At 39.6% G+C, this 25849-nt stretch overlaps 1 protein-coding gene across 2 annotated transcripts in view; it reads right to left on the reverse strand.

The window, feature by feature from the left end:
* RMDN2 (regulator of microtubule dynamics 2) overlaps positions 1-25202 on the reverse strand; it is a 91588-nt gene extending 66386 nt beyond the window's left edge. The window contains exons 1-2 of one of the 2 annotated variants that reach the window (XM_087436879.1): positions 25147-25202; positions 2936-3403 (exon numbers count right to left, since the gene is read on the reverse strand). In XM_087436879.1, the coding sequence (XP_087293005.1) occupies positions 2936-3387 (452 nt within the window). In that variant the 5' untranslated portion in view covers positions 3388-3403; positions 25147-25202. Of the gene's footprint in view, positions 1-2935; positions 3404-18386; positions 18520-25146 lie in introns of those variants that run through there. The other variant, XM_087436878.1, reaches the window with a different exon arrangement.
* Positions 25203-25849: the final 647 nt, after the last annotated feature.

The following is a 25849-nucleotide window of genomic DNA, read 5'->3' on the forward strand; positions in this document are numbered from 1 at the left end:
AAAAGAAAATGAACTAAAAAGTTTTCAGAAATAAGGGAGGACTTAAATTTAAACTAAAACAACAATGTGAACTAGTGACCTTAAAAATATTTAAAACTATTTTTCTTTTACCCTGTCCTAAAGGGGGCCAAAGCAGCCTCTGGTATCATCCTGCCTAAAAACAGTATTCCTCCATACACCCAGATTTTGGTATCTAGTACTGTTTCTCACTGAAGGGAACCAATGCTGCAAAGGTAATAGCTGATTCCAAGTCTTGGAGCAGGGGCAAAACCAAAATCAGTTGAAACATAATATTACCAAGAAACAAAGATGCCTTCCAAGATGGTCACACTAGTGCTAAGAAGGAAAAGGAAGAACCTTGGCAGGCCCTCTGATCGTCACAGTATGAGAATCTGAGCATCAGTCATCATGACCTCCACAACTAATTAAATGAAATTAGCTGAGTCCAAAAAAGGCATAAATCCCTAAGTCCATGATGATGCATGCTATGTACTAACAGAGGCATGCAGAAGATTCTAATAATGCTTACAGAAAATGCATTCCACTAATCTACCCACTCAAGTTTTTGACAACTTGGATATAATTAGATTTTTTCTTTTCTTGTCTAAAACTAATAGTATCAGCAAATTGTGACTGACATCTGTTTTACTAAAAGAAGTCAAAATCTCTAGGTACCTATTACAAAAGATAAATTTTACATATGGAACATGTAATTGTCCTTTCATGTTTTAATTTTGCTCTCAAGGACACTATGAATCAAGGATACATCCCATCTTAAATGTGGTAATGGGCTATGACTGTATCTTGCCATGACCAGTCATCTCTGTCCCACAGCAATCTAAAATTTACACTAATATACTTTACAAAGATCTTGTTTTTAAAAAATTATTATTTTTTATTTAAAAAGTTTGTTTCTAGGTATAGACAGATGTGTTAAATCTTTCTGTATCTTATTCCTTTCTCTCAAAAAAAAAAACCAAATTAAGTTTCTGTTTGTTTGCTTGTTTTGTTTATTTTTCTGAAATACAGCTAGATAGGAAAAAGTTTCTCTGCCTCCACTTTATCAGGTGGCAGTCACCGTAATCTAGTCTAAGTCATCGGGGCTCGATTACATCTCTTCTAGTATTCTACTGCTAACAAAGACACCCAGGATCAGCAAGAGGAGGGAATGTCTTACTTGACATCAATCTTAAAGTTTTGATATGTCTAGTTTTTCTTATCAGCCATCTGTGACTGTGATTCATAAATTTCACAAATCCTTCTTGAACCCACATAAATAGTTTATGTCTATACACTACTTGAAGTTAAAATTAAGTCCCATAATTATCTTCTTTTTATTTGTTCTAAACTTATCCAAGTTTGCTTCTCTTTCCAGAACTTTAGGATTTCTTGAACAAGCCTGTGCTCAACTTGACCAGGGTCTTTTTAGATTAAGGGCCACTCATCCTTTTGGCCCACACTCCTTTACCAGGGCTGCCATCTCCCCTCTCAGTCTAGTGGATCTTCTCTGGCCAGTCCTTAGTTCCATTATGTCCTTCCTAAGACGTGACTGCCAAACTGCACACAGGCCTCCTGATGAGGAAACGCCACAGATTTACATAAAGGTAAGATGACCATTGGTTTGTCCTCAGTTACTCTCAATGATGCTCAATGTTATGTTGGGATTTTTGTCTTTATTAGGGAACTAAGCTGCTGTTCTCTATACCTATAATAATTAACAAGTCTCTTTTGTGAGTTACAGTTCTGAATTATTTAGAACTGTTTTAGATTCCTTTCAAACATTCCATTGCCTATTTTAAAACCAGTCTACCACTTTTTTTTGTTCAGGAACACAAATTTTTAAGACCTTCCTGTTATCTAGATCTATCATTTGTGGCTCTTTCCTAATTGAAAAACTTTGCATATAGTTATTTCTCCAGTTCGTATATCAAGATGCTAATGCCAGTGCTAGCATCGACCTCAAAGACCTGATCAACCATTTACATTTCTTTATCTACGAAACCACCCTTTTATCCCTAAGCTTTGTTTCCTCTCACCAGATCCCTTCTTCCAAATCCATATAATTTAGCAGATCACTCATTCATTCAAGAAATATTTGCTGGCATCTCCTATGCCCTAGGCACAACAATAATGTGTTAGGAGTACAACAATGAAAACATAGGGTCCCTGCTCTAAAGAATTTTAGGCTACGTCATATTCACTAGGGCTTCTTTATTTACTTGCTTATTTTACTCTTCAAAAACACTAGTCAGACACAATTTCTTTATTCATAAATCATTTGTTTTTCTCTAAAAAATATTATTTTTATTCTTGCTTTTAGAATTCAGTGGATTACCCCATGCGAGAATGAAACTGAATCACTCGTACCTTCTCAGAAAATCTTTTTTGGTCTGCACTGCCCAGTTTCAGTAGCCACTGGTCCCATGTGGCTATTTAAATTTAAATTAACACAATTTAAAAAATTAAAAATTCATTTTCTCAGTTGCACTAGCTACATTTCAAGTGCTTAACAGCCACACGTGGCTAGTGGCTACCATATTGGGCAGCACAGATTTAGACCATTTCCATCATCAGGGAAAGTTCTACTAGTCAGCACTTATTGGACAGTTCTTATATAAGGGGCTACACAGTGGCCACATATAAAAACAGGTGACACATTTTGGCAAACAATTATTGTCTTCCTCAGTACTCACTTGATGCCACCTAGCACTAGTAAGTTACTTATATTCTTTTTGTCAATGCAGTATAAACTATCTGAAATACTGACCTCTATTGAAAATGGTTTTAATTGTAATGTAAGCCAAAATAATGACTCTTTTGTACGTCTTCTTAGTAGCAGAACATATGACTGGGGATGCATAATAAAAGTGCCTAAATAATAGCAATAATGCAATAAATAATCCATTCAACATGGAAACATCTTAAAGAAACTCACCCTCCTTCACTTTCTGCTTCCTCTGAACTATTACTTGTCCCGGAACTTTGAACTGTGGCAAGTCTTTTTTTTCTAGCTCTGTGCTGAGGACTTATCTTATGAACAGTTATCTTCCCTCCAAGTTCACCTTGTATATATTCCTCCAGCTTTGGAATGGCTTCTTTAAGAACTCTGATTTCTTCTTTGAGTTCTTCCATATTTGTCAGTAATTCATTTAACTTCTCCAATATCTGAATTTGCCTTCCTTGAAAGATCGCTGCTGTTCCTTGGCCATTACGCACTTCATCTTGCAAAGTCATTGAATGAAATGTATTACCCAGAGAAAGAAATTTAGGTAAATTCATTGCGGTCCTTGGTTTACGAACCTTGTGGTACCACAAAAGAAGCAAGCTGATTCCAGTAGTTCCCACCATGATGCCAAGTATCAGTTCTTTGTTTATGGAATGAGGCATTTCTTGGTTTTTGTTTCTAAAATTAAAAGCATAAATGTAAATGAATGTTGATTTTTGTCTTTGCCCAAGACAAAAATATTAGAGCTTTTTAAATCAACACAGGCCAAGTCTACATCATCACAAAAAAAAAACCACTTGATAAATCATACAAAAATATATTATAAGTAATTACCTCTATAATGTATGTGGCCCAATGGAAATTTGTATTCTACATAACAGATCTGAAATTTACTCTTTACTTATATTTTTAAAGGGTGTGATAAATAGAGATAAAAGCATCATTGTATGTTTCTGAAAAAACTACTTAAGAATTCAAGCTATGCTTAACTGTGTCTGAACCTTTTATTTGTATAAAATTAGTGTGTTGATTTCTGGATCTTATCTAATTTCTAAGGAAGGCCAAGAACAAGCCCTTCCTTAGCACCTAGTTCACATTTGTATTTAAACTTAGAATGATAAACAACATTTTAAAAGCCCAGGGCTTTAGGGTATAAAATATATTAGAGAGCTGTGGCAAGTTTGGAACCCACCCTATCTCTGTTTTATTCTGCACGGAAAGCAGAAATGCCAACATATGTGCAGGCTTCATCTTCTTTCTTCTTCTGACCCAGAATTCCTCTGCTCCTTACATTTCTATTTCTGCCTAAGGTCTTAATGTTTTTATTTTCTTTCATATTTTCCCTTTCTTTAAGTAATAAAAAAGTCATTTCTTTGACTCCTTTCTCCTTCAGAACTTGGGCCGTTTTGGATTCAAGGTCCAAGCTTTGCCCACCTAATTCCATATAAACTCAGCTACTTTGACTAAACTCATCATAAGCTTTCTTTAGTATATCCCTCTTCACTAGTTTTACTGCTTATCTCTGTTCTTAAAATCAGAAGACCATTAAAGGAAAACAGTAATATAAAGCCCCCCTTTCCTTCTGAGACTTTAAAATGCCAATAAGTATGTTAGTACTATGATAAACTTTTGTAATCAGAGTAAAATATAGTAAGGCTTTTTTACAGACTTTGAAGTTCCCAAAATTCTTTTCCCATCAATTTCCCCTATTTTGTAAACAGGTAAACACTTGTATTAAATTTTGTTAGTAACTTGTGAAAAATGTTACAAATAATGGTAAACTGTCCATTACAAGAAATTAAATTTGCAAATTTTTTGGTTTGTTTTTCCTGACACTTTCTCGAGGAACAGATTATTACAGCACTGCCACATAGGATCCCTGAGAAAAAGGAAACAAATGAGGTAAATCCCAAGATCTCCCCAGATTTCCAACCGTAGGCAATTTCTAGACTACGGCACAGGGAGGGAAAAACCAAAACAGAGCCTAGTAGTCTCACTGAGCTGAACAGAGATTCAAGTTCAGAGAAACTGAAGCACATAGGATTTGTGTGGCATAGCTCTGAAGATGAGGGAAGCATGCAGAGAAAGAGCTCCAGAAATATGCACAGGGGTCTCCTTAAACCTTTAACTGAATACTAGTCTGCATGTGCATGGAGTGAAGCCTCATCAGGCCAAGCAAAGAACAATTTCCAGGGAACGAACAATTACCACGGAGTTATAAGCTGAACTATTCCCAAAGATTACACACAAATTGGAGGTGTAAGTTCCCACCAGCCAGAGCAGAGAGTGTTTATGAAACACCTGAGGCTTTCAGCAGAGACTTCAGACAGGTAATGCCTTGGAAATGGGGCTAAATTAACTCTCAAGTTAAGGCTATTTAGACCTGCCCTAAAATGGATTAAAAACGAGCTTCCAAAGGATCAAACTGATTCACAAGTAATTTAACTGCCTTCATGAGAAAGTCCATCACTCTTTAAAGGAATAGAAAAAATTCAGAACTCAACAACATAAAATCACAATGCTGATCATTGAATCAAAAATTATTAGACATGTAAATAAGCAGGAAAATGACAGAGATGATATAATTAGCAGACAAGTATGTTAAAACAACTATTACAAATATGTTCACTATTTAATATAAATATTAAAAATATGTTAAAGGAAAACATAAACATGATGAGGAGAGAAATATAAAGTATTAAGCAGAACCAAATAGAACTTCTAGAGATAAAAAATGAAATATCTGAAATAAAATTTTATGGAATGAGATTAATAGCAGGAAAAAACAGTCAGCAAACCTCAAGACAAAGCAATAGAAACCATCTGCTACAGACTAAATATTTGTGTCACCTCCAAATTCATAGGTTGAAATCCTAATTCCCAAGGTGATGGTATTAGGAGGTAGGGCCTTTAGGAGATAGAACCCTCATAAATGGGATTAGGGCCCTTATAAAAGAAACCCCAGAGAGCTCCTCATCCCTCCTACCATGTAAGATTGTGAGAAGGTGTGGTCTATGAACCAAGAAGCGAGCCCTCACAAGACACTGAATCTGCTGGCTCCTTGATCTTGGATTTCTTAGCCTCCAAAACTGTGAGAAATAAATTTCTGTTGTTTATAAGCCATCCAGTCTTGTTATTGTTATAGCAGCCCAAATGGACTAAGACACCATCCAAATTGAAGCACACAGATTTAAAAAAAAAAAAAAAAAAGACTAAAACTAAAACAAAAAACCAAGCAGGGCCTATGAGGCAACATCAAGCACTCTAAAACATACATAGTTCAAGTTACAGAGAAGAAGGAGGGGAGGGGGACAAAAAATATCTAAAGGAAAAATGGCCAAAAAATTTCCAAATTGGACAAAACCTATAAAATCAGAGATCCAAGAAGACCAACATAATCCAAGCAGAGTAAGTAAAGAAAACCAAACCAAGGCACAACAGTATTAAAACACTGAAAACCAGTGATAAAAAAAGAAATCTTAAAAGTAGCCAGTGGAAAAAAGATACATTGTATACAGAGAAGATAAGATTACAGCAGATGTTTCAGACATGTCACCTCAGAAACTATTCAAGCAAGAAAACAATGGAGTGACATCTTTAAAGTGCTGAAAGAAACTATCAACTTACATTTCTATACCCAGTAAAATATTTTTCAAAGATGAGGGTAAAATAAAGGCTTTCACAGACAAAGAGAAGTTGAGAGAATTCACTGCCAACAGACATGCACTACAAGAAATGCTAACAGAGGTTCTTCAGGCAGAAGGAAAAAGATAACAGACAGAAACTTGGACCTACACAAAGGATGAAGAGCACCAGTAGTGGCAAATATGTGGGTAAAAATAAAAGTCCTTTTTCTCATTTTAAGATGTCTTTATAAAATATTTTCGGGCCGGCCCCGTGGCTTAGCGGTTAAGTGCTCGCGCTCTGCTGCTGGCGGCCCGGGTTCGGATCCCGGGCGAGCACCGACGCACCGCTTCTCCGGCCATGCTGAGGCCGCGTCCCACATACAGCAACTAGAATGGATGTGCAACTACGACATACAACTATCTACTGGGGCTTTGGGGGAAAAATAAATAAATAAAATCTTTAAAAAAAAAAAAATATTTTCTTATTACAGCAAAAATGATAATAACATATCATGAAGTTTATAATATGTGTAGAAGTAAAAAAGGAGCATAACAACAGCCCACAGGATGGGAAGGGACAAACAGAATATACTGTTAGAAGGGTCTTAGATTATAATGCAGTGTTAATAATAATGTTAAAGATGCACAGGTCTAGGGCCAGCGTGGTGGTGTAATGGTTAAGTGCGCACGCTCCGCTTCTGCGGCCCGGGGTTCGCAGGTTGAGATCCCGGGCACGCACCGATGTACCGCTTGTCAAGCCACGCTGTGGTGGCATCCCATATAAAGTAGAGGAGGATGGGCACAGATGTTAGCCCAAGGCCAATCTTCCTCAGCAAAAAAAAAAAAAAATGAGGAGGACTGGCATTGGATGTTAGCTCAGGGCTAATCTTCCTCACACACACACAAAAAAAAGATGCACAGTTGTAAACCCAAGGGCAACCACTGAAAAAGCAAACAATAACAGCAACAACAAAAACTCCACAAAGGTATAAAAATAAGCCAATAGTGGAGATAAAAATAGAATAGTAAAGATATTCAATTAGTCCCAAAGAAGTCAGGAAAGGGTGAAAAAAGAACAAATGGCAAATACAAAACAAATAAAGAAAATAAATGATGTCATGACTATATGGGAAAATGGCGCCCAAAGATGGCAAAATAACAGTATTTCTCTTTGCCAATAGAAAAGATCCAATTTCTTTTTAAAAAAAGAAGATAGGGAGGAGAAGTCAAGATGGCGGCGTAGGCAGACTCTGAACTCACCTCCTCCAGAGGACACAGCCAATTTACAACTACTCTTGGAAAAATTACCCCTGAGAGAGAACTGAAAACTGGATAAGAGGAACTCCTGCAACAAACGACAATGCTAATCGAGGTGGAAGAGGCAGAAATCCCTTCTGGAGAGAAAAAACGCCACCTCCACAAGCCACCAGCTTCACAGCTGCCCAGGAGCAGCCCAAAGGTCCGCAGCCCTCCCTGGAGGAGCGGGCCCTGAGCCGGGGAGTGCCCCCGCTATAGGTATTTTTTGGAACCAGCACAATCGAGACGAGTGGCATAATATCTGACTTTGCTTGCTACTAAAACATTGGGGAGTACCACCAGAAAAGCTGGTTCACAAAGAAATTAAAACCAGCTCTTAAAGGGCCCACACACAAACTCACCCATTTCAGAAAGCAACATAAAATCACGAGAAAGAAAGGTGCACAGCACTTTGGTGAAAAGAGACTCACCAGATAGGCCCTGAGTGCATCTTGGTGAGAGGTGAGACCTCTCCAGTGACTGGGACATTGGTGGCGGCCATTGTTGTGGCCTGGTGTGGGCGTGCTGACACAGACGCGGGCAGACACCATTGGAGTTCACCCTGTGGCCTGCTAGCCCAGCGTCTGCCCCACCCACTAGAGCACTGATTTAATCCAGTTCAGCCAGGGCAGGCAGCCCACCCTAGGGACTGGCCCCACCCAACAACAAGCCCTCAGGCAACTTGTTGGCCTGCTAAGAGACCTGCCTGGATTCTCCATAGCCTTGCGACTGGGTCCACCTCTGTGGGCAGGGCGTGCACAAGGAGCCAGTGGAGAGTGTGAGGCGGTGGCAGAATGTGTGGGGCTCCCGCCTTGGAGAGACTGAGCGCACTTCAGGAGATCAGGGCGTGCACACGGGGCAGGACTGTGTTGACTGTGTGTGTGGACCTGTGGGCAGTGGGACTTGTCAGCTGCAGAAGACTTGTGCTTCTCAAAGAGCCACATAGGGGGTTGGCCCCACCATCCAAAGCCTGAAACAATTGGGTGCTCTTGTGCCTGAGGCCAGCCCCACCCGGCAGCAATCCTCAGAGAGCTGACAAGAGACCTAAAGGCTAGAGGCTTATAGCAATTGTAAGCCCCTGAGCCTAACAACCTGCCACGCTGGGGGCCTACTCACTTAATAGAAATATGGCAAGAGAACGTGCTATTAGACCTTGCAGCCAACTGTGCTGGGGCTCCCCACACCCGATAAAGAGACTGAAGGGCCCACAACAACTACAAGCAGATGAGCATTACAACAGCTGGCCAGGGGCATAGCTCAGCCTCCCTGGGCACCTACGGGAAGAACAACCCCGCCACAACAGAAGGACACACATAGCCCACATAGGGGTCACTCCTGGAACATTTGGAACAGAGGGAAGCACACTGCAAGGCCTCATAAGGCATCACTTACATAAGGTCACCTCTCTGAGAGCAGGAGATATAGCTGACCTACCTAATACATAGACACAAGCACAGGGAAAGAGGCAAAATGAGGAGGCAAAGGAACATGTTCCAAGTAAGGGAACAGGAAAAAAACCCAGAAAAGGAACTAAGTGAAACAGAAATGAGCAACCTACCCAACAGAGACTTCAAACAAAGAGTGTTAAGGGTGCTCACTGATCTTGGGAGAAGAATGGATGAACTCAGTGAGAACGTAAACAAAGAAATGGAAGATATAAAAAAGAACCAATCAGAAATGAAGAATACAATACTGGAAATGAAAAATTCACTAGAGGGACTCAAAAGCAGAGTAGAGGATACAGAAGAACGGATCTGCGAGCTGGACGAAAGACTAGAAGAAATCACCCAAGCTGAACAGATAAAAGAAAAAAGAATTAAAAAGAGCGAGGACAGTCTAAGGGACCTCTGGGACAACATCAAGCACAATAACATCCATGTTTTAGGCTTCCCAGAAGGAGAAGAGCAAGACAAAGGGGCAAAGAATCTATTTAAAGAAATAATTGCTGAAAACTTCTCTAACCTAAGGAAGGAAACAGACATTCAGGTACAGGAAGCACAGAGAGCCCCAAACAAGATAATCTCAAAGAGGCCCACACCAAGACACATCATAACTAAAATGTCCAGAATTAAAGATAGAGAGAATCCTAAGAGCCACAAGAGAAAGGCAAGTTACATACAAAGGAAACCCCATAAGACTATCAGCTGACTTCTCAGCAGAAACTTTACAGGTTAGAAGAGAGTGGCATGATATATTTAAAGTGCTAAAAGGAAAAAAATCTACAGCCAAGAATACTCTACCCAGCAATGTTATCATTCAAAATGGAAGGAGAGATAAAAAGTTTCCCAGACAAGCAAAAATTAAAGGAGTTTGTCACCAAGAAACCAGTACTACAAGAAATGCTAAAGGGACTCATTTAAGGGGAAAAGAGAAGACCACAAATAGGAAAAATTATCTATTTCCATGATAAGAGGGTAATGGATACAAATGCACAAAAAAGAGGTTAGATATAATATCAAAAACATAAAATGTGGGAGGAGGGGAGTTAAAGAGTAGAGCTTTCAGACAGAGGTCAAACTAAAGAGACTATCAACTTAATATAGACTGCTATATACGTAGGTTACTATATATGAACCCCACTGTAATCACAAACCAGAAACCTATAATAAATACACAAACAACTAAGAGAAAGGAACTCAAACATAATACTAAAGAAAGCCATCAAACCACAAGGGAGGAGAGCAAGAGAAGAAGAAAGGAGCAGAGAAGAACTCCTAAAACACTGAGAAAAAAAAGTTAAAAAATGGCAGTAAGTACATACTTATCAATAGCTACTTTAAATGTCAATGGACTAAATGCTCCAATTAAAAGGCATAGGGTGGCTGACTGGATTAAAAAACAAGACCCATATATGTGTTGCGTACAAGAGTCACACTTTAGACCTAAAGACACTCACAAACTGAAAGTAAAGGGATGGAAAAAGATACTCCATGCTAATGGCAATGAAAAGAAAGTTGGGGTAGCAATACTCATATCAGACAAAATAGACTTTAAAACAAAAACTGTAAAAAGAGACAAAGAAGGGCACTACATAATGATCAAGGGAACAATCCAACAAGAGGACATAACACTTATAAATATCTATGCATCCAATGCAGGAGCACCTAAATACATAAAGCAATTATTAACAGACATAAAAAGAGAAATAGACAGTAACACAATAATAGTAGGGGACTTGAATACTCCACTTACACCAACAGATAGATCATCCAAACAGAAGATCAATAAGGAAACATTGGCCCTAAATGACACACTAGAACAGATGGACCTAGTAGATATATACAGAACATTTCATCCAAAAACCGAAGAATATACATTCTTTTCAAATGCACATGGAACATTCTCCAGGATTGATCACATATTAGGCCACAAAACAAGTCTCCATAAATTTAAGAAGACTGAAATAATACCAAGCATCTTTTCTGACCACAACGGTATGAAGCTAGAAATCAACTATAGGAAGAAAATCAGAAAAGCCACAAATATGTGGAGATTAAACAAAATGCTACTGAACAACAATTGCATCAATGAAGAAATCAAAGGAGAAATCAAAAAATACTTGGAGACAAATGAAAACGAAAATACAACATGCCAGAACTTATGGGATACAGCAAAAGCAGTTCTAAGAGGGAAGTTTATAGCAATACAGGCCTATCTCAACAAACAAGAAAAACCTCAAATAAACAATCTAACAATGCACATAAAGGAACTGGAAAAAGAAGAACAAACAAAGCCCAAAATCAGTAGCAGAAGGGAAATAATAAAAATCAGAGCAGAAATAAATGTAATAGAGACTAAAAAAACAATAGAAAAAATTAATAAAACCAAGAGCTGGTTCTTTGAGAAGATAAACAAAATTGACAAACCTTTAGCTGGACTCACCAAGAAAAAAAGAGAGAAGGCTCCAATAAGTAAAATCAGAAATGAAAGAGGAGAAATTACAACGGACACCTCAAAAATACAAAAGATTATAAGAGGGAGGCTGGCCCCACGGCTTAGCAGTTAAGTGTGCACGCTCTGCTACTGGCAGCCTGGGTTCGGATCCGGGTGTGCACCGACACACCACTTGCCCAGCCATGCTGAGGCGGCATCCCACATACAGCAACTAGCAGGATGTGCAACTACGACATACAACTATCTACTGGGGCTTTGGGGAGAAAAAGGGGGAAAAAAAAGGAGGAGGGAGGATTGGCAATAGATGTTAGCTCAGGGCTGGTCCTCCTCAGCAAAAAGAGGAGGACTGGCATGGATGTTAGCTCAGGGCTGATCTTCCTCACACACACACACACAAAGATTATAATAGAATACTATGAAAAGTTATATGTCAACCAACTTGATAATCTGGAAGAAATGGATAAATTCTTAGAATCATACAACCTTCCAAAACTGGGTCAAGAAGAAATAGAGAATTTGAATAGACCAATCACCAGTAAGGAGATCGAAACAGTAATCAAAAACCTCCCCAAAAATAAAAGTCCAGGACTAGACGGCTTCCCTGGTGAGTTCTACCAAACATTCAAAGAAGACTTAATAACTATACTTTCAAACTCTTCCAAAAAATTGAGGAGGAGGGGACGCTCCCTAACTCATTCTTTTTTTTTTTTTTTTTGTGAGGAAGATCAGCCCTCAGCTAACATCCATGGTAACCCTCCTCTTTTTGCTGAGGAAGACCAGATCTGAGCTAACATCCACTGCCAATCCTCCTCCTTTTTTTCCCCAAAGCCCCAGTAGATAGTTGTATGTCATAGTTGCACATCCTTCTAGTTGCTGTATGTGGGACACAGCCTCAGCATGGCCGGAGAAGCGATGCGTCGGTGCGCGCCCAGGATCCGAACCAGGGCCACCAGTAGTGGAGTGCACACACTCAACCGCTAAGCCACGGGGGCAGCCTACCTTAACTCATTCTACGAAGCCAACATTACCCTGATACCAAAACCAGACAACGACAACACAAAAAAAGAAAATTACAGGCCAATATCACTGATGAACATTGATGCAAAAATCCTCAACAAAATACTAGTAAATCACATACAACAAAATATTAAAAAGATTATACTCCATGATCAGGTGGGATTTATTCCAGGGATGCAGGGATGGTTCAACATTCGCAAATCAATCGTGATACACCATATTAATAAAATGAAGAATAAAAATCACATGATCATCTCAATAGATGCAGAGAAAGCATTTGACAAGATACAGCATCCATTTATGATAAAAACTCTGAATAAAATGGGTATAGAAGGAAAGTACCTCAACATAATAAAGGTCATATATGACAAACACACAGCTAATATCATCCTCAATGGTGAAAAACTGAAAGCTATCCCTCTAAGAACAGGAACCAGACAAGGATGCCCACGCTCACCACTCCTATTTAACATAGTACTGGACGTCCTAGCCAGAGCAATCAGGCAAGAAAAAGAAATAAAAAGGATCCAAATTGGAAAGGAAGAAGTGAAACTCTCACTATTTGCAGACGACATGATTTTATATATAGAAAACCCTAAAGAATCCACCAAAAAACTTTTAGAAGTAATAAATGAATACGGTAAAGTTGCAGGATACAAAATCAACATACAAAAATCAGTTGCATTTCTATACACTAACGACAAAGTAGCAGAAAGAGAAATTAAGAATACAATCTCACTTACAATTGCAACAAAAAGAATAAAATATCTAGGAATAAACTTAACCAAAGAGCTGAAAGATCTGTACACTGAAAACTATAAAACATTGCTGAAAGAAATTGAAGAAGACACAAAGAAATGGAAAGATATTCCGTGCTCTTGGGTTGGAAGAATTAACATAGTTAAGATGTCCATACTTCCTAAAGCAATCTATAGATTCAATGCAATCCCTATCAAAGTTCCAACAACACTTTTCACAGAAATAGAACAAAGAATCCTAAAATTTATATGGAACAACAAAAGACCCCGAATAGCTAAAGGAATCCTGAGAAAAAAGAACAAAGCTGGAGGCATCACACTCTCTGATTTCAAAATATACTACAAAGCTATAGTAACCAAAACAGCATGGCACTGGCACAAAAACAGACACACAGATCAATGGAATAGAATCAAAAGCCTGGAAATAAACCCACACATCTTTGGACAGCTAATCTTCAACAAAGGATCCAAGAATATACAATGGAGAAAGGAAAGTCTCTTCAACAAATGGTGTTGTCCCACATGCAAAAAAATAAAAGTAGACCATTACCTTACCTCATATACAAAAATTAACTCAAAATGGATTAAAGACTTGAAAGTAAGACCTGAAATCATGAAACTTCTAGAATAAAACATACACAGTAGACTCTTTGACATCAGTCTTAGCAACATATTTTCAAGCACCATGTCTAACTGGGCAAGAGAAACAACAGAAAAAATAAACAAATGGGACTACATCAAACTAAACATCTCCTGCACAGCAAAAGAAACCATCAACAAAACAACAAGACAATCTAACAATTGGGAGAAGATATTTGCAAACTATATATCTGATAAGGGATTAATCTCCAAAATATATAAAGAACTCATGCATCTCAACAACAAAAAAACTAACAACCCAATTAAAAAATGGGCAAAAGACCTGAACAGACATTTCTCCAAAGAAGATACACAGATGGCCAACAGGCACATGAAAAGATGTTCAACATCATTAATTATCAGGGAAATGCAAATCAAAATTACAATGAGATATCACCTCATGCCCGCCAGATTGGCTACAATTAACAAGACAGGAAACAAGTGTTGGAGAGGATGTGGAGAGAAGGGAACTCTCATACACTGGTGGCTGCAAACTGGTGCAGCCACTATGGAAAACAGCATGGAGATTCCTCAAAAAATTAAGCACAGAACTACCATACGATCCAGCTATTCCACTACCATACGATCCAGCTATCCAAAGAACGTGAAAACACCAATGCGTAAAGATACATGCACCCCTGTGTTCATTGCAGCGTTATTCACAATAGCCAAGACTTGGAAGCAACCCGAGTGCCCATCAAGGGACGAATGGATAAAGATGTGGTATATATACACAATGGAATTCTACTCAGCCATAAGGAACGATGAAATCCAGCCATTTGTGACAACATGGGTGGACATTGAGGGTATAATGCAAAGTGAAATAAGTCAGAGGGAGAAGGTCAAATACCATATAATCTCACTCATTAAGTAGTAGATAATAACAACAAACTCACACATACAGACAGAGATTGGCTTGGTGGTTACCAGAGGGGAAGGGGGGAGGGGGGAGGGTGAAAGGGATAATTAGGCACATGTGTGTGGTGACGGATTGTAATTAGTATTTGGGTGGTGAACATGAGAACATGATGTAATCCATGCAGCAACAGATTATAATGATGTATACCTGCAACTTATACAATATTATAAACCAATATTACTGCAATAAACAAAAAAATAAAAAAATAAGATGATAAATTAATGAAGCAAAAGAAAGATGAGAGAAATGCTGCATCAGTAAACTCGAGAAGGCAAAACGGATGGATGGTCTCTAGTGCACAAGGGCAGAGGTTGACCTTTGATGGAAACACAAACCGTTCATTCAGAGCAATGAAAGAAAAGGCAGATTATGTGAGCAGACTCAGGAAGGTGGGTAGATGTGATGGTGGAAGCTTATGCAAGTTCTCTTTGATTGCTTCATTGTTCTAAGTGAAATAAGACACAAAATAAACAGCTGACAGTGAGAATGCAGGAATGAGCATCAGAAAGGGGCAAATTCTGAATTCAGTTGTATAGCTGAAATACGCCTTCCTGTGGTTTATATCCTATGATCCCACATACTCAAGCAAAGCATTATTGTTTCTTATACTCTAAATGGCCAACTAAATGTGATGTTTCAAATGACGCCCTATGGAAGAGAAAGCAGCAGCAGCAAGAATCCATTTCCAAGAAATCCTAAAAGAATGTCTCTTTAGAATCCTGAGTAATATACTAGACTACATGCAATGAACACAGGAAGTATTCTATTTGGATCCCCTATTTCATTACAGATCTAAGTGTAAAAGAAGAGTAATGATTTTAAAATAATAATCTTCCAGAAACTACCTCAGGCGTTGGTGAATATTATATCCATGAGAATTAAGAATCCCTTTTCCTGAAGCTAAGGGTTCCAGTAGAAAGCCCATGTGCTTAATCTGGCCTGCCTGACCTCAGGGTACAGTCTGCCTGGAATAAATTATTTTTTAAGCAAAAAGTATTTTTACCCTAATTGGTATAACTGTGAACTGTAAGTCTAGCCATCTGTCCACTCCCATCCTATCCAGGAGGCATGCCAGCAGTAGATTCAGATCAATTTGTAATTTAGCTAAAATTGTAGGTTATTATTATTAGCTGTTCAATTTTATTTCCACAAAATTATATCACAACACAAAATTATTTTGAAAGATTACTGCAAAAAGGCAAACAGATAAGAAAAGCCACTATTTGCCCATGACCTATATATGCATCACATCTAATAATCATGCATCAAGCTTGATCATCTTTGCTCTTTTTTGTCAATAAAAAAAATTAATGCAAGATGTTCATATGCTGATCTTGAGGTCTATCAAAAGAAATCTTCCTATTCTGATTGCTTTCTTGGCTAATTCCTGCTGGGCCTTCCTTGAACTTTACATTAAAAAACAAAGCCTAGTTTGAAATTTTTTTCATTTAATAAGTAAATAAATGGGAGTCAAAATCCACAAGGAAAGAGATCTTATCCCTGAGTCGGTACCAGGTCTAAATAGGTGGGAAAGAATATTTATTTATTTATTTATTTTTGCTGAGGAAGATTCACCCTGAGCTAACATCTGTGCCAATCTTCATTTTGTATGTGGGTCTCCACCACAGCATGGCTGCCAACCAGCGGTGTAGGTCCACACCCCAGAATTGATCTCGAGCAGCCAAAGCGGTGCGTGCTGAACTTAACCATTAGGCCACAGGGCCGGCCTCCAAAAATATTAATTTTTCTTTGACCTTTTCTTTAGGAATTATACCAATCCCAAATTATCTCTTTGAGGCAGGTCCTATTATTATCTCTATTTTGCAGATAAGCAAACTGAGGCACACAGCTGTCAAATCATTTACCCAGGGGTCATCCAACTAGGAAGTGAGAACTGTTACCCTTCATAACTCCTGGATGCACTGCTGCATGAGGAAGGTTCAGAAAGCATCAACAAGGACATGAAGGGGAATGCTGACTGGGCAGAAATGTTCAGAGCTGAAATATGACTTCAGAACTATAAAAACCACCTTGGAAAAAAACTAGAATCAATGGAGCAGGTACCGGTTTTAAATAACCATAATTAGACACAAATAGCTGAAGCTATGTTTGAGTTTTATATCAGTATAAAATGAATGTGCTTTTAAGCCAGTAATCTGAAAAATGCCATTCATTAAAAAGTAATGTAGAAAAGTAATAAATCACAACACTTGCTTGCCTGCAGTATAATTTCAAAAGTTATGTCATTTATATAACTTTAATACAGTTAATTATCAAATTAGTAGTATACACTTGCATTTTAATATAAAAACACAATAATTAAAAAATCTATTGACCTGATAATCAGATGCTAAGTATTATTCCTGTTACGAGTTTCAATTTGTAACTAGTAATAACAACGAAAAATGATAGACATTATTTTAATATAAACTATTGGCATCTAAAATTAATTTATAATACATAAAGGTTTTTGCAGAGATGAGAATCAAGAGTTCTACTGAAATAATAAATCATCAAAATGTCAACTCTGAAGAAATTTCTATATTAAAATTCCTTTGTAGAAACTGTCATGAAAAATTAACTTCAGAGAACATTATTTAATTCTGTGTTCTATCTAGCTTTAATTAAAATTAATTTTTACATAAGGAAATTATGCTTTACCAAGTTATTTATAATGCTTTCAGCAATATTCTAGCATATATAGTCACTTAAGTCATCAGCAGATTCATAGGAGGAAATATATAAAATACATAACTTTGATAAACTCGGGGATGTATGAAAATCTTGCAAGAAGAGTAAAGGAACATTACGGTTACACACAAGCCTGAGGTTTAAGTTTCCCAAGGGAATCGCTCTGAGACCTTGCATTAGCGATCAGATTACCCACAGCGACCTGGATAATCTGATACTTTCTAAGCGAATTCTAATACTCGTATTTCACCAGGTTTTCATTATTTTTCCTATTTTATAATTTTTTTTATTTAGGGCTCCCTGATGTTTGGCTTATTTGCAAATGTTTGTCGCACTGAAAATCTGGCCTTCGTTTTGTAAAAAAGGTAGAGAATTCAAGTTTTAGCAAAACAAAACAGAAAAACGTCTGCTGGAAGGTGAAAGGAAAGACCCAGGGAGCCAGCGGGGACGCAAGTGTCCCCAGCAGAAACTCCTCGGGGTTTGCAGGGACCTGCCGGGTCGGCAGCACACGGCCGGATCCCCACGCACCCCACGGCGGGCGGCGAGCGCGAAGTTCCGGGGACTTCCGGGGCTGAAGCTGCCGAGGCGCCAGCTCATCGAGGGCCGAGCCCGGGGAAGGCGCTGCTGGCTGGCTCTGCCGCCGGGAGAAAGCACAGCAGCGGCCGCCCGCCCGCGGGAGGACACTCCACAGGAGCGCGGGGTCGAAGTACGCCGCGCACCCGGAAGTGCAGTGGCCGCCGCCGGAAGTGCTGCCGGAGCCCTCCGCGCGCCCCCGGCCTCAGCCGCCCGTCCAGCTGCCCATTGCCCACCTCCGCACGCACCTGTACTCGCCGCGCAGGCCTCTCTGCTGTCGGAGACCGGGGACCGCGGGCCTGCGGGCGGGGCGGGTGGGCGGCAAGAGGCGGGCAAACAGGAGCCCCGGAGCCCGCGGGTCCCGAGGTCCGGCGCCGCGGCCGCCGCGTCCTGACCCAAATAGCGGAGGCGCCGGGGGAGGAGCCCGCGGCCGCACGCCCCGCGGCACCCGCCTCTTCCCGCGGGGCTCGGCTCCCCGGGCGGGCGCCCGGCACACCTTTCACAGAAGAAAACGGCGCTCCGCCGGGCGCCTCGGCCCGCACCGGACATTGTCGCCTGGCTGCCGCCTCCCCTCGAAGCCCGTCTTCCCCCAGACCCCCGCGCCCGGCCCGGCCGGAGGCTCGGCGCGCACTTTCCACCTCCCAGCGCGCTGCCTCCCATCGCTGCCGCTCCCCGAACCTGCCCTCACCCCGCTTCCTTCCCGCTCCCCCAGCCCTTCTTTTGTGCCCCTCTCCAGGCGCAACCTGAATTTTCTTTCCTCCGCATGACAGGCAACCGCAGACGTCTTGCACTAATTAGTAATCATGTCCGCAGCCACGTTTCCTAACTTCACTTGAACTCACATTCCCTTTTAATGAGCAAACTCCGCAACCTGTTGGTCCCCCCACCACTCTTAGTTGCCTTTGGATGAAAACCATTATCTTCTCAGATGCTTAACGTTGGAGAGTTTACTCAGCTTCACTTTCTGTGGTTTGTATAATGAAAATAAAATTATGCCAAATAAACTCTTAAAAACTGCACACCCACTCCCTTCTGTACTGTCCTCACGTGGAGCTTGAAATCTGGGCTTGCAGAGAACTTAGTCTTGATTACTAAATTCCTCACCAATGTACTGAACGAAATTAAAAACGAGTACACTCCTATTTACCAAAAAAACTCCTCTGAAAAATCAGAAGGCTGATATTACATCCAAACAATACTGTTTACTGATGGGGATTCTGTAGGATCTTTAAGACTGTAAGATGTATGTTGAACTTTAAGCAAGCTGCACTGAAGAATAAGTAAGCCTAAGCATAGTCATTTTATTAAAACTAAGTTATATTTTGCAAGACAACAAACCTTAATCTCTAAGATTTGAAACTAGTAAAGCACTCCCTTCTAAGAACTGCTTTGACTCCCATTTTATTATGGTTTGCAAAAGTATTACAATATAATGCTAATATTTGATTTATTTAACCAGAATACAATATAATGTAAACCTGTCATGCATAGTGATAATAGTTTGTTGTTTTTTAAACAAGATTTGGTGACAAAAGAAACTTTACTGTCTCTTCATTAATACTTAAAAGAAGCTTAAGGCACCTTGAGACTTAAGCTTTTCCAGAGGAACCCACTGAGTTATTCAGTGCTGCATCCCCAGCACACAGCACAGAAGAGGTCCTTAAGAAAAATATGGCGTGTGGGCTGAGAACAGGGCCTTACCAACTCTCTGCTCCAGGAGGAAGATGGCAGCTGGCACTGACTTGTTCTTCAAGTTCAGGAGGTAGGGTAAAATAGCTGGACTCTTCCTGTGCACCTGTGTAACACCTGTTCCTCTGCCTGCCCTTGAATACTTTTCATTCTGTTCCTTGATCGGTAAAAATTATCTAAGAGGTAGAAACTCAGTGATAACCATTGACCTTTGGTAAAGTTAAAACTAGCACAGAGAGAAGCTATCATTGCCAGGCACTGTTGTAGGGAAGACATAAAAAAGAAATGCCTCCCCCTTCTCACCCTCCTCTCTCCTCCTAGGACTGTACAGTCTTAAAGGAACTTCTGAATAAAAAACAAAAGAAAACCACTAGGAATCTCACAGTTGCTGTCTATCATGGACTGAATGTTTGTGTTCTCCCAAAACTCATGTTCAAGCCTTAACCCCCAATGTGATAGTATTTGGAGGTGGGGCCTTTGGGCAATAATTAGGTCATGAGGTTGGAGCGCTCATGAATGGAATTAATGCCCTTAGAAGAAGAGTGAGAGACCAGAGTTCTTTCTATTTGTACTATGTGGGAATATAACAAGCAGCCAGCTGTCTGCAACCCAAAAGAGGATCCTCACCAGAACTCAACCATAGTGTCACTATGATCTTGAATTTCCAGCCTCTAGAACTGTGAGAAATAAATATTTGTTTTTTAAGCTACTGAATCTATGGTCATTTGTTATAGCAGCCCAAACTATGACTTTTTTTTTAATAATTTTTTTTGGTGAGGAAGATTGGCCCTGAGCTAACATCTGTGCCAATCTTCCTCTACTTTTTATATGGGATGCTGCCACAGCTTGGCTTGATGAGCGGCGTGTAGGTCCATGCCCAGGATCCAAACCTGCAAACCCCAGGCCACCAAAGTGGAGCATGCCAAACTTAATCACTGTGCCGCTGGGCTGGTCCCCTAAGACACTTTATTCATCACACCTAGCACAGCATTACAATCATCTGGCCCCTGTGACCATCAGGCCCTTCACAATATGTCCCCACTCACTTTTCCAGCTTTTCCCCACCATTTTCACCAGGCATCATCCAATACTTCAGCTATAGCCAAACTACCTCATCATGTTTCCCTAAGCCACCCATTTTCCAGTCTCTGTGTCCTTTTCAGGCTGCTGTCTGTGCCTGGAATACCCTGCACTTTGCCACCTGTCAAAAACCAATTCATCCAGTCTCATCCACTTCACTTGAGCAGCTGCTCTACACATTCTCTTCCTCCCCCAAATGAGTAATCATCTGTGTCCCGTCAAGACTTTTGCGGAAGGATAAGGAGTTTAAATGAATACAAAACCCCTCCCTGCTGTCTCTCAGCACACCTCCCTCATGTCACTGTATTGTTACTGCTTAGTCAGTGACTGTTGTGTCCGCGAGACTGTGAACATCTTCAAGGCAAGAATGTGTTTACCTTTGTATCCCCAGAGCCTGGCACAGTGCATGTACTCTATATTAGCTAAATATTTGAAAACATTTCTCCGAAAGTAACATGAACACTCAAGAGGAAAGCATTAAGAAATTTGTAGCCCTTCATATAGTATTAATTTGAGAAGTGTGTCAAGGGTTTGTGTGGGTGTGTTTTTTTCTTGGGTTTTATCTGTGGTTTTATTTCCAGGAAGCAGTTAAATGACAGTTAGTATTAGCCCTGTAACAGTTACCAGTATACTCCATGGCTAACTATTCTTAGAGTTCCTTGTCGTGTAATTATTTCCAAATCCTTTTATCACGTGTCAGTTTACTCAGTCAATAGACCATTAAGAGAAAATGAACTATTTAGTCAGAAGGCAATCAAGAGTTTTGCCTCCATTTCCTTGAGAAGATATACTCTTCTTTTTGTTCTAGAAATTTGATCTGGATTTTACTCTAAAGCTCAGGAATTAGTGATGGTCAGATAGTACAATTTACCTTCCAATACATTACATTTTTGCTCTTCAAGTTTTCTAATTCACCCTGAATTTCTTCATCTGTAAACTGAGGGCTGAGCTGAAAGTATGTTAGTACCACCATGTCATCCCCAACTCCTACCCCAAAACAGCAAAGTCTTTTCCAGGCTGGGGTGAAGAGAGTAATTTATTGCTAAATAACTGAAGAAATTATTTTAAAATGAAGAACACAATAACCATTGAGAGAGAGAGGAGAGATTCAAGGCTGGTTGTACAGACGAGAGCAGGGGTGGAGGGAGGAGCCAGCAGGCATAACGGGAGCTCCAGGTTCTCCTGTGGACTGTGAGGAGAGCAAACAACAGCAGGAGCAGCGGCTGCAGCAAAAACATTGATTGAGTCTTATACTCAGTTCCTGCTTTGTTCTTTACATGAATTACCTTTTTTTTTTATTTTGCTGAGGAAGACTGGCCCTGAGCTAACATCCATGCCAGTCTTGCTCTATTTTGTATGTGGGTTGCTGCCACAGCATGGCTGACAAGTGGTGTAGGTCCATGCCCGGGATCTGAACCTGCGAACCCGGGCCACTGAAGTGGAGTGCACTGAACTTTAACCACTACACCATGGGGCCAGCCCCTACATGAGTTATCTTATTCCATGTTCCCAACAATCCAGTGAGGTAAATATCATTACAGGTGAGGAAAATGAGGCTTAAAGAGGTGAAGAAACTTGTCCCAGGCCACACAGTCAGTTTTAGAGGCAAATCAAACCTAGCTTTGTCTGAGAGCCTTCCCTCCTAACCACTCCCTGTGAACCAGGCCTTGCTGCCTCTGACAGAACGTTTGAAGGGGAAACTTCATAGCACCCTTTAGTAAGCACATCATAGCACTTCTCACGTGATATTCTTCTGTCTGCAGAAGAGGGCCTTACCAACTCTCTGTTGGTAATATTCAACCAATATTGGTATTGGTTGAATACCAATTCCAATTGGCAACATTCCCCTGGACAGAAGAATATTTGGGGTTATTGGGGTTCAGCCTTCACTGCTCCTCTTACAGGAGGGACTGAATCTCCAGATCGGAACCCTTACCCCACGGAGGGCTTCCCTGTAGGGGTTACCATTATCTCTAAGCTATACAATTATGGTGGGTCTATTATATTCAGGTTAGGCTAGGAATAGGATTTGGGGAAAAGAGGAAAAATAATACTGTGTCTAATATAAACAGTTTTTTGTATTTTTTTTTTAAATTTAAGAGATCCCTAGAACACAAGAAAATTACCAAAAAAAATTTCTGAACGATAACTATGACTAAATTAGACCTTCCAAGGCAAAAATACTTTCTTCAAAAAAGGCATGAGGATAAGTTTATTAAATATTTCGATAAGACTAAGTGATTAGTGTTGTCGGTGCAAACAATCAATAACCAATCTACAGATAAGAGAAAGAGAGTGATATTTAACATGCTAATGCTGAAGACTAGCCCAGAAGTGTTATCTTGTCCAGGGAAGAAAGCACTCCAGAGAAACGTGGTTTACAGCATGGTTATATACTGTTTCAGAATAAAGAACATACATCAAGCATGACAGGAATATAATGTTTTTTCCCCAAAGTCACAAGGACATGTTTTGCCGAGGTTTAGCACATTCACAGCAGGTCAGCATGATCTTGGTTCTCAGGGAAGAAAAGCTTATCTTCAAAGAACTGATATTGGCTTCAGAGAAAGGGAGACATTCATCCTTCTTTAAAGAGTGAATTCTTTGCTTTGGGGAAATGTTTGAAGCAGATGTACAATGCATATTAGGTGGGCCATCAGTCAGGTTGCTCTGGGAAAAACAAGTTTTAGACCGAATCAGATTTAAACCAGAATGGCTTCCTCATATACCTCAATATGTGAAAATTCTTATTATTCTTATCAGTGTAGTAAACTATTAATCACTTAAATACAATAAAACAGTTGAGCCAATATTCCTGTACTGAATAAATCAGAAACGATATTTTAGAAAGATGTATATGAAAGAAAAGTTGGCAACAATATTTATGTAACACTACTTAGCAATTCAATGTTGAATCAATTTTTTGAAAATATACCTAGCTCATTAAAACATAGAATTCTTAGTAGAAACTTGCTGTTTGGTTAGAAAAATTAAGCTTTTGTTCAATGAAGAAACAGTCATTTTCAGAAAGGTGTATACCTTGCCTGATTGAAACTAGCCTTGCTCAATGATTATCAGCAGTTTTTCTGTGACACTTCAAGATAGGAATGAAGTTTCTTTAGAAATTGCAGGAGATTTTGTAAGTCACATTCTTACACTGATTTTCTATGGTCAGCCTGTTCAAAGTACAGCCTTGGATACACTCTAAAATGGAGCTCAACAAATTCAGATTAAAGAGCAACTTTGCCCCTCCCTTCTGCATTCTTTCTTCATCTTGAGAGAAAATGTTCAGGGACATCCTTGACAATATATAAGTCAACTTCACAAGCCAAGGTCAGTTTTACTGTTCGTGGCAGATTAAAAATAAAGTCAAATGTTCATCAGTTACACAAAATATTGTTACAATGCATGTATGCACAAATTAATTAAAATAACTGGATAGTTCTAACTATAAGTAGAACAAAAGATTTCATTTTGGACTTGGGTGGTAAGTCAATTTTGTACAAAGTTCTGTTGGGAATAATTTAGGTTAGCAGTTTTCCAGACCCACTGTCCTCAGATTATACAAAGAAAAGTCATTTTCCCTTTAGGAGCAGATCTCTTTCAAGAAATTGTCCAGTGGATAGAGACAGCCTCTTAGTGGTATGCAGAAAAATCTACAGAGAGAACCCACTTCATGCTGCAACAGAGACACGGTAATAACAACCCATTGTTAAAACTTTTTCCATTTTATAATAATTGTAATCTAATCATTATAATTAAGACACATATTTATATTCTCACTCAGAGAAGTGAATCTAGAAAAGAATGAAAATTGAAATTCACCACTGTAATGATTTTAGAAGAAAGCTTGCCTCATAAAGCAAGTAACCAACCCACATGTATTGCGATCCAAAATAATCGTAGTTTGATTGTTTAGAACTTGGAACAGCCGGCCCCGTGGCTTAGCTGTTCAGTGCGCGCACTCCGCTGCTGGCGGCCCAGGTTCGGATCCCGGGCGCGCACTGAGGCACCGCTTCTCCGGCCATGCTGAGGCCGTGTCCCACATACAGCAACTAGAAGGATGTGCAACTATGGCATACAACTATCTACTGGGGCTTTGGGGGAAAAATAAATAAATAAATAAATTTGGAAAAAAAAAAGAACTTGGAACATATCTTATGAAAACCACGCTTATAAATTGTGGTTTGTTTCCTAAGTAACCCCACAAAATCCTTCATAATCTATATGATAACATACCGTATGGTTTTCAGCTGAATTCTAACTCTGAACTGCCGATGTCAGGAAATCACCAGTCTGTTGGTATGGCCTTGGCTGTTTTCCACTTTAAAAAAAAAAAAAAAGTGGACTTTTCCCTGCCAGCTGCAGTAGCTAATAACTGTCCAATGAAAAGAGAGACTTACCTTTCAGCTATGGCATCTGCTTACCAGCTAATTAAAAAAAATTCTTCCTACCCACAAGCACAGACTCTGCCAGATTTCTAGCAAAAAAAGAACTAACCATTTACCCACAGGGCTCCTTAACTTTCTCACTTAAGGCAAAAAAAAAAAAAAACCCTCTACACTCCTTAAAAAAAAAAAAAAAAAGACAATTCTGACAGTAATGACATTTACTCCCTCTCTTGGTAATGGAAACCTCCCATTTCTCAAGCAGAAGAGCGCTGAGAGGAACTTTTCTTCTGGACATAATGACTGGCTAGTCACTCCTGGTACAAGAAGCATGACTCAAGGAGTGTCTGCATTTAATAAATGAAAGACTGTTAACACACTAATTTGAATAATTTAGATATTTACATACAGAAATACAATAAGACTTTACAGAGTGATGATAGCTTCAAAGATTTTCAGAAAATATTTAATTGTGAGAATCCAACTTGAGACATAAAGGCACTGTCATTATTTTCCTTTGCTAAATGTTTGCGATTATGGAGACATGACCATAA

The sequence above is a fragment of the Ceratotherium simum genome, chromosome 11, assembly GCF_057802395.1.
Source record: "Ceratotherium simum simum isolate JZ-2026a chromosome 11, ASM5780239v1, whole genome shotgun sequence".
Taxonomy (NCBI): Eukaryota; Metazoa; Chordata; class Mammalia; order Perissodactyla; family Rhinocerotidae; genus Ceratotherium; species Ceratotherium simum.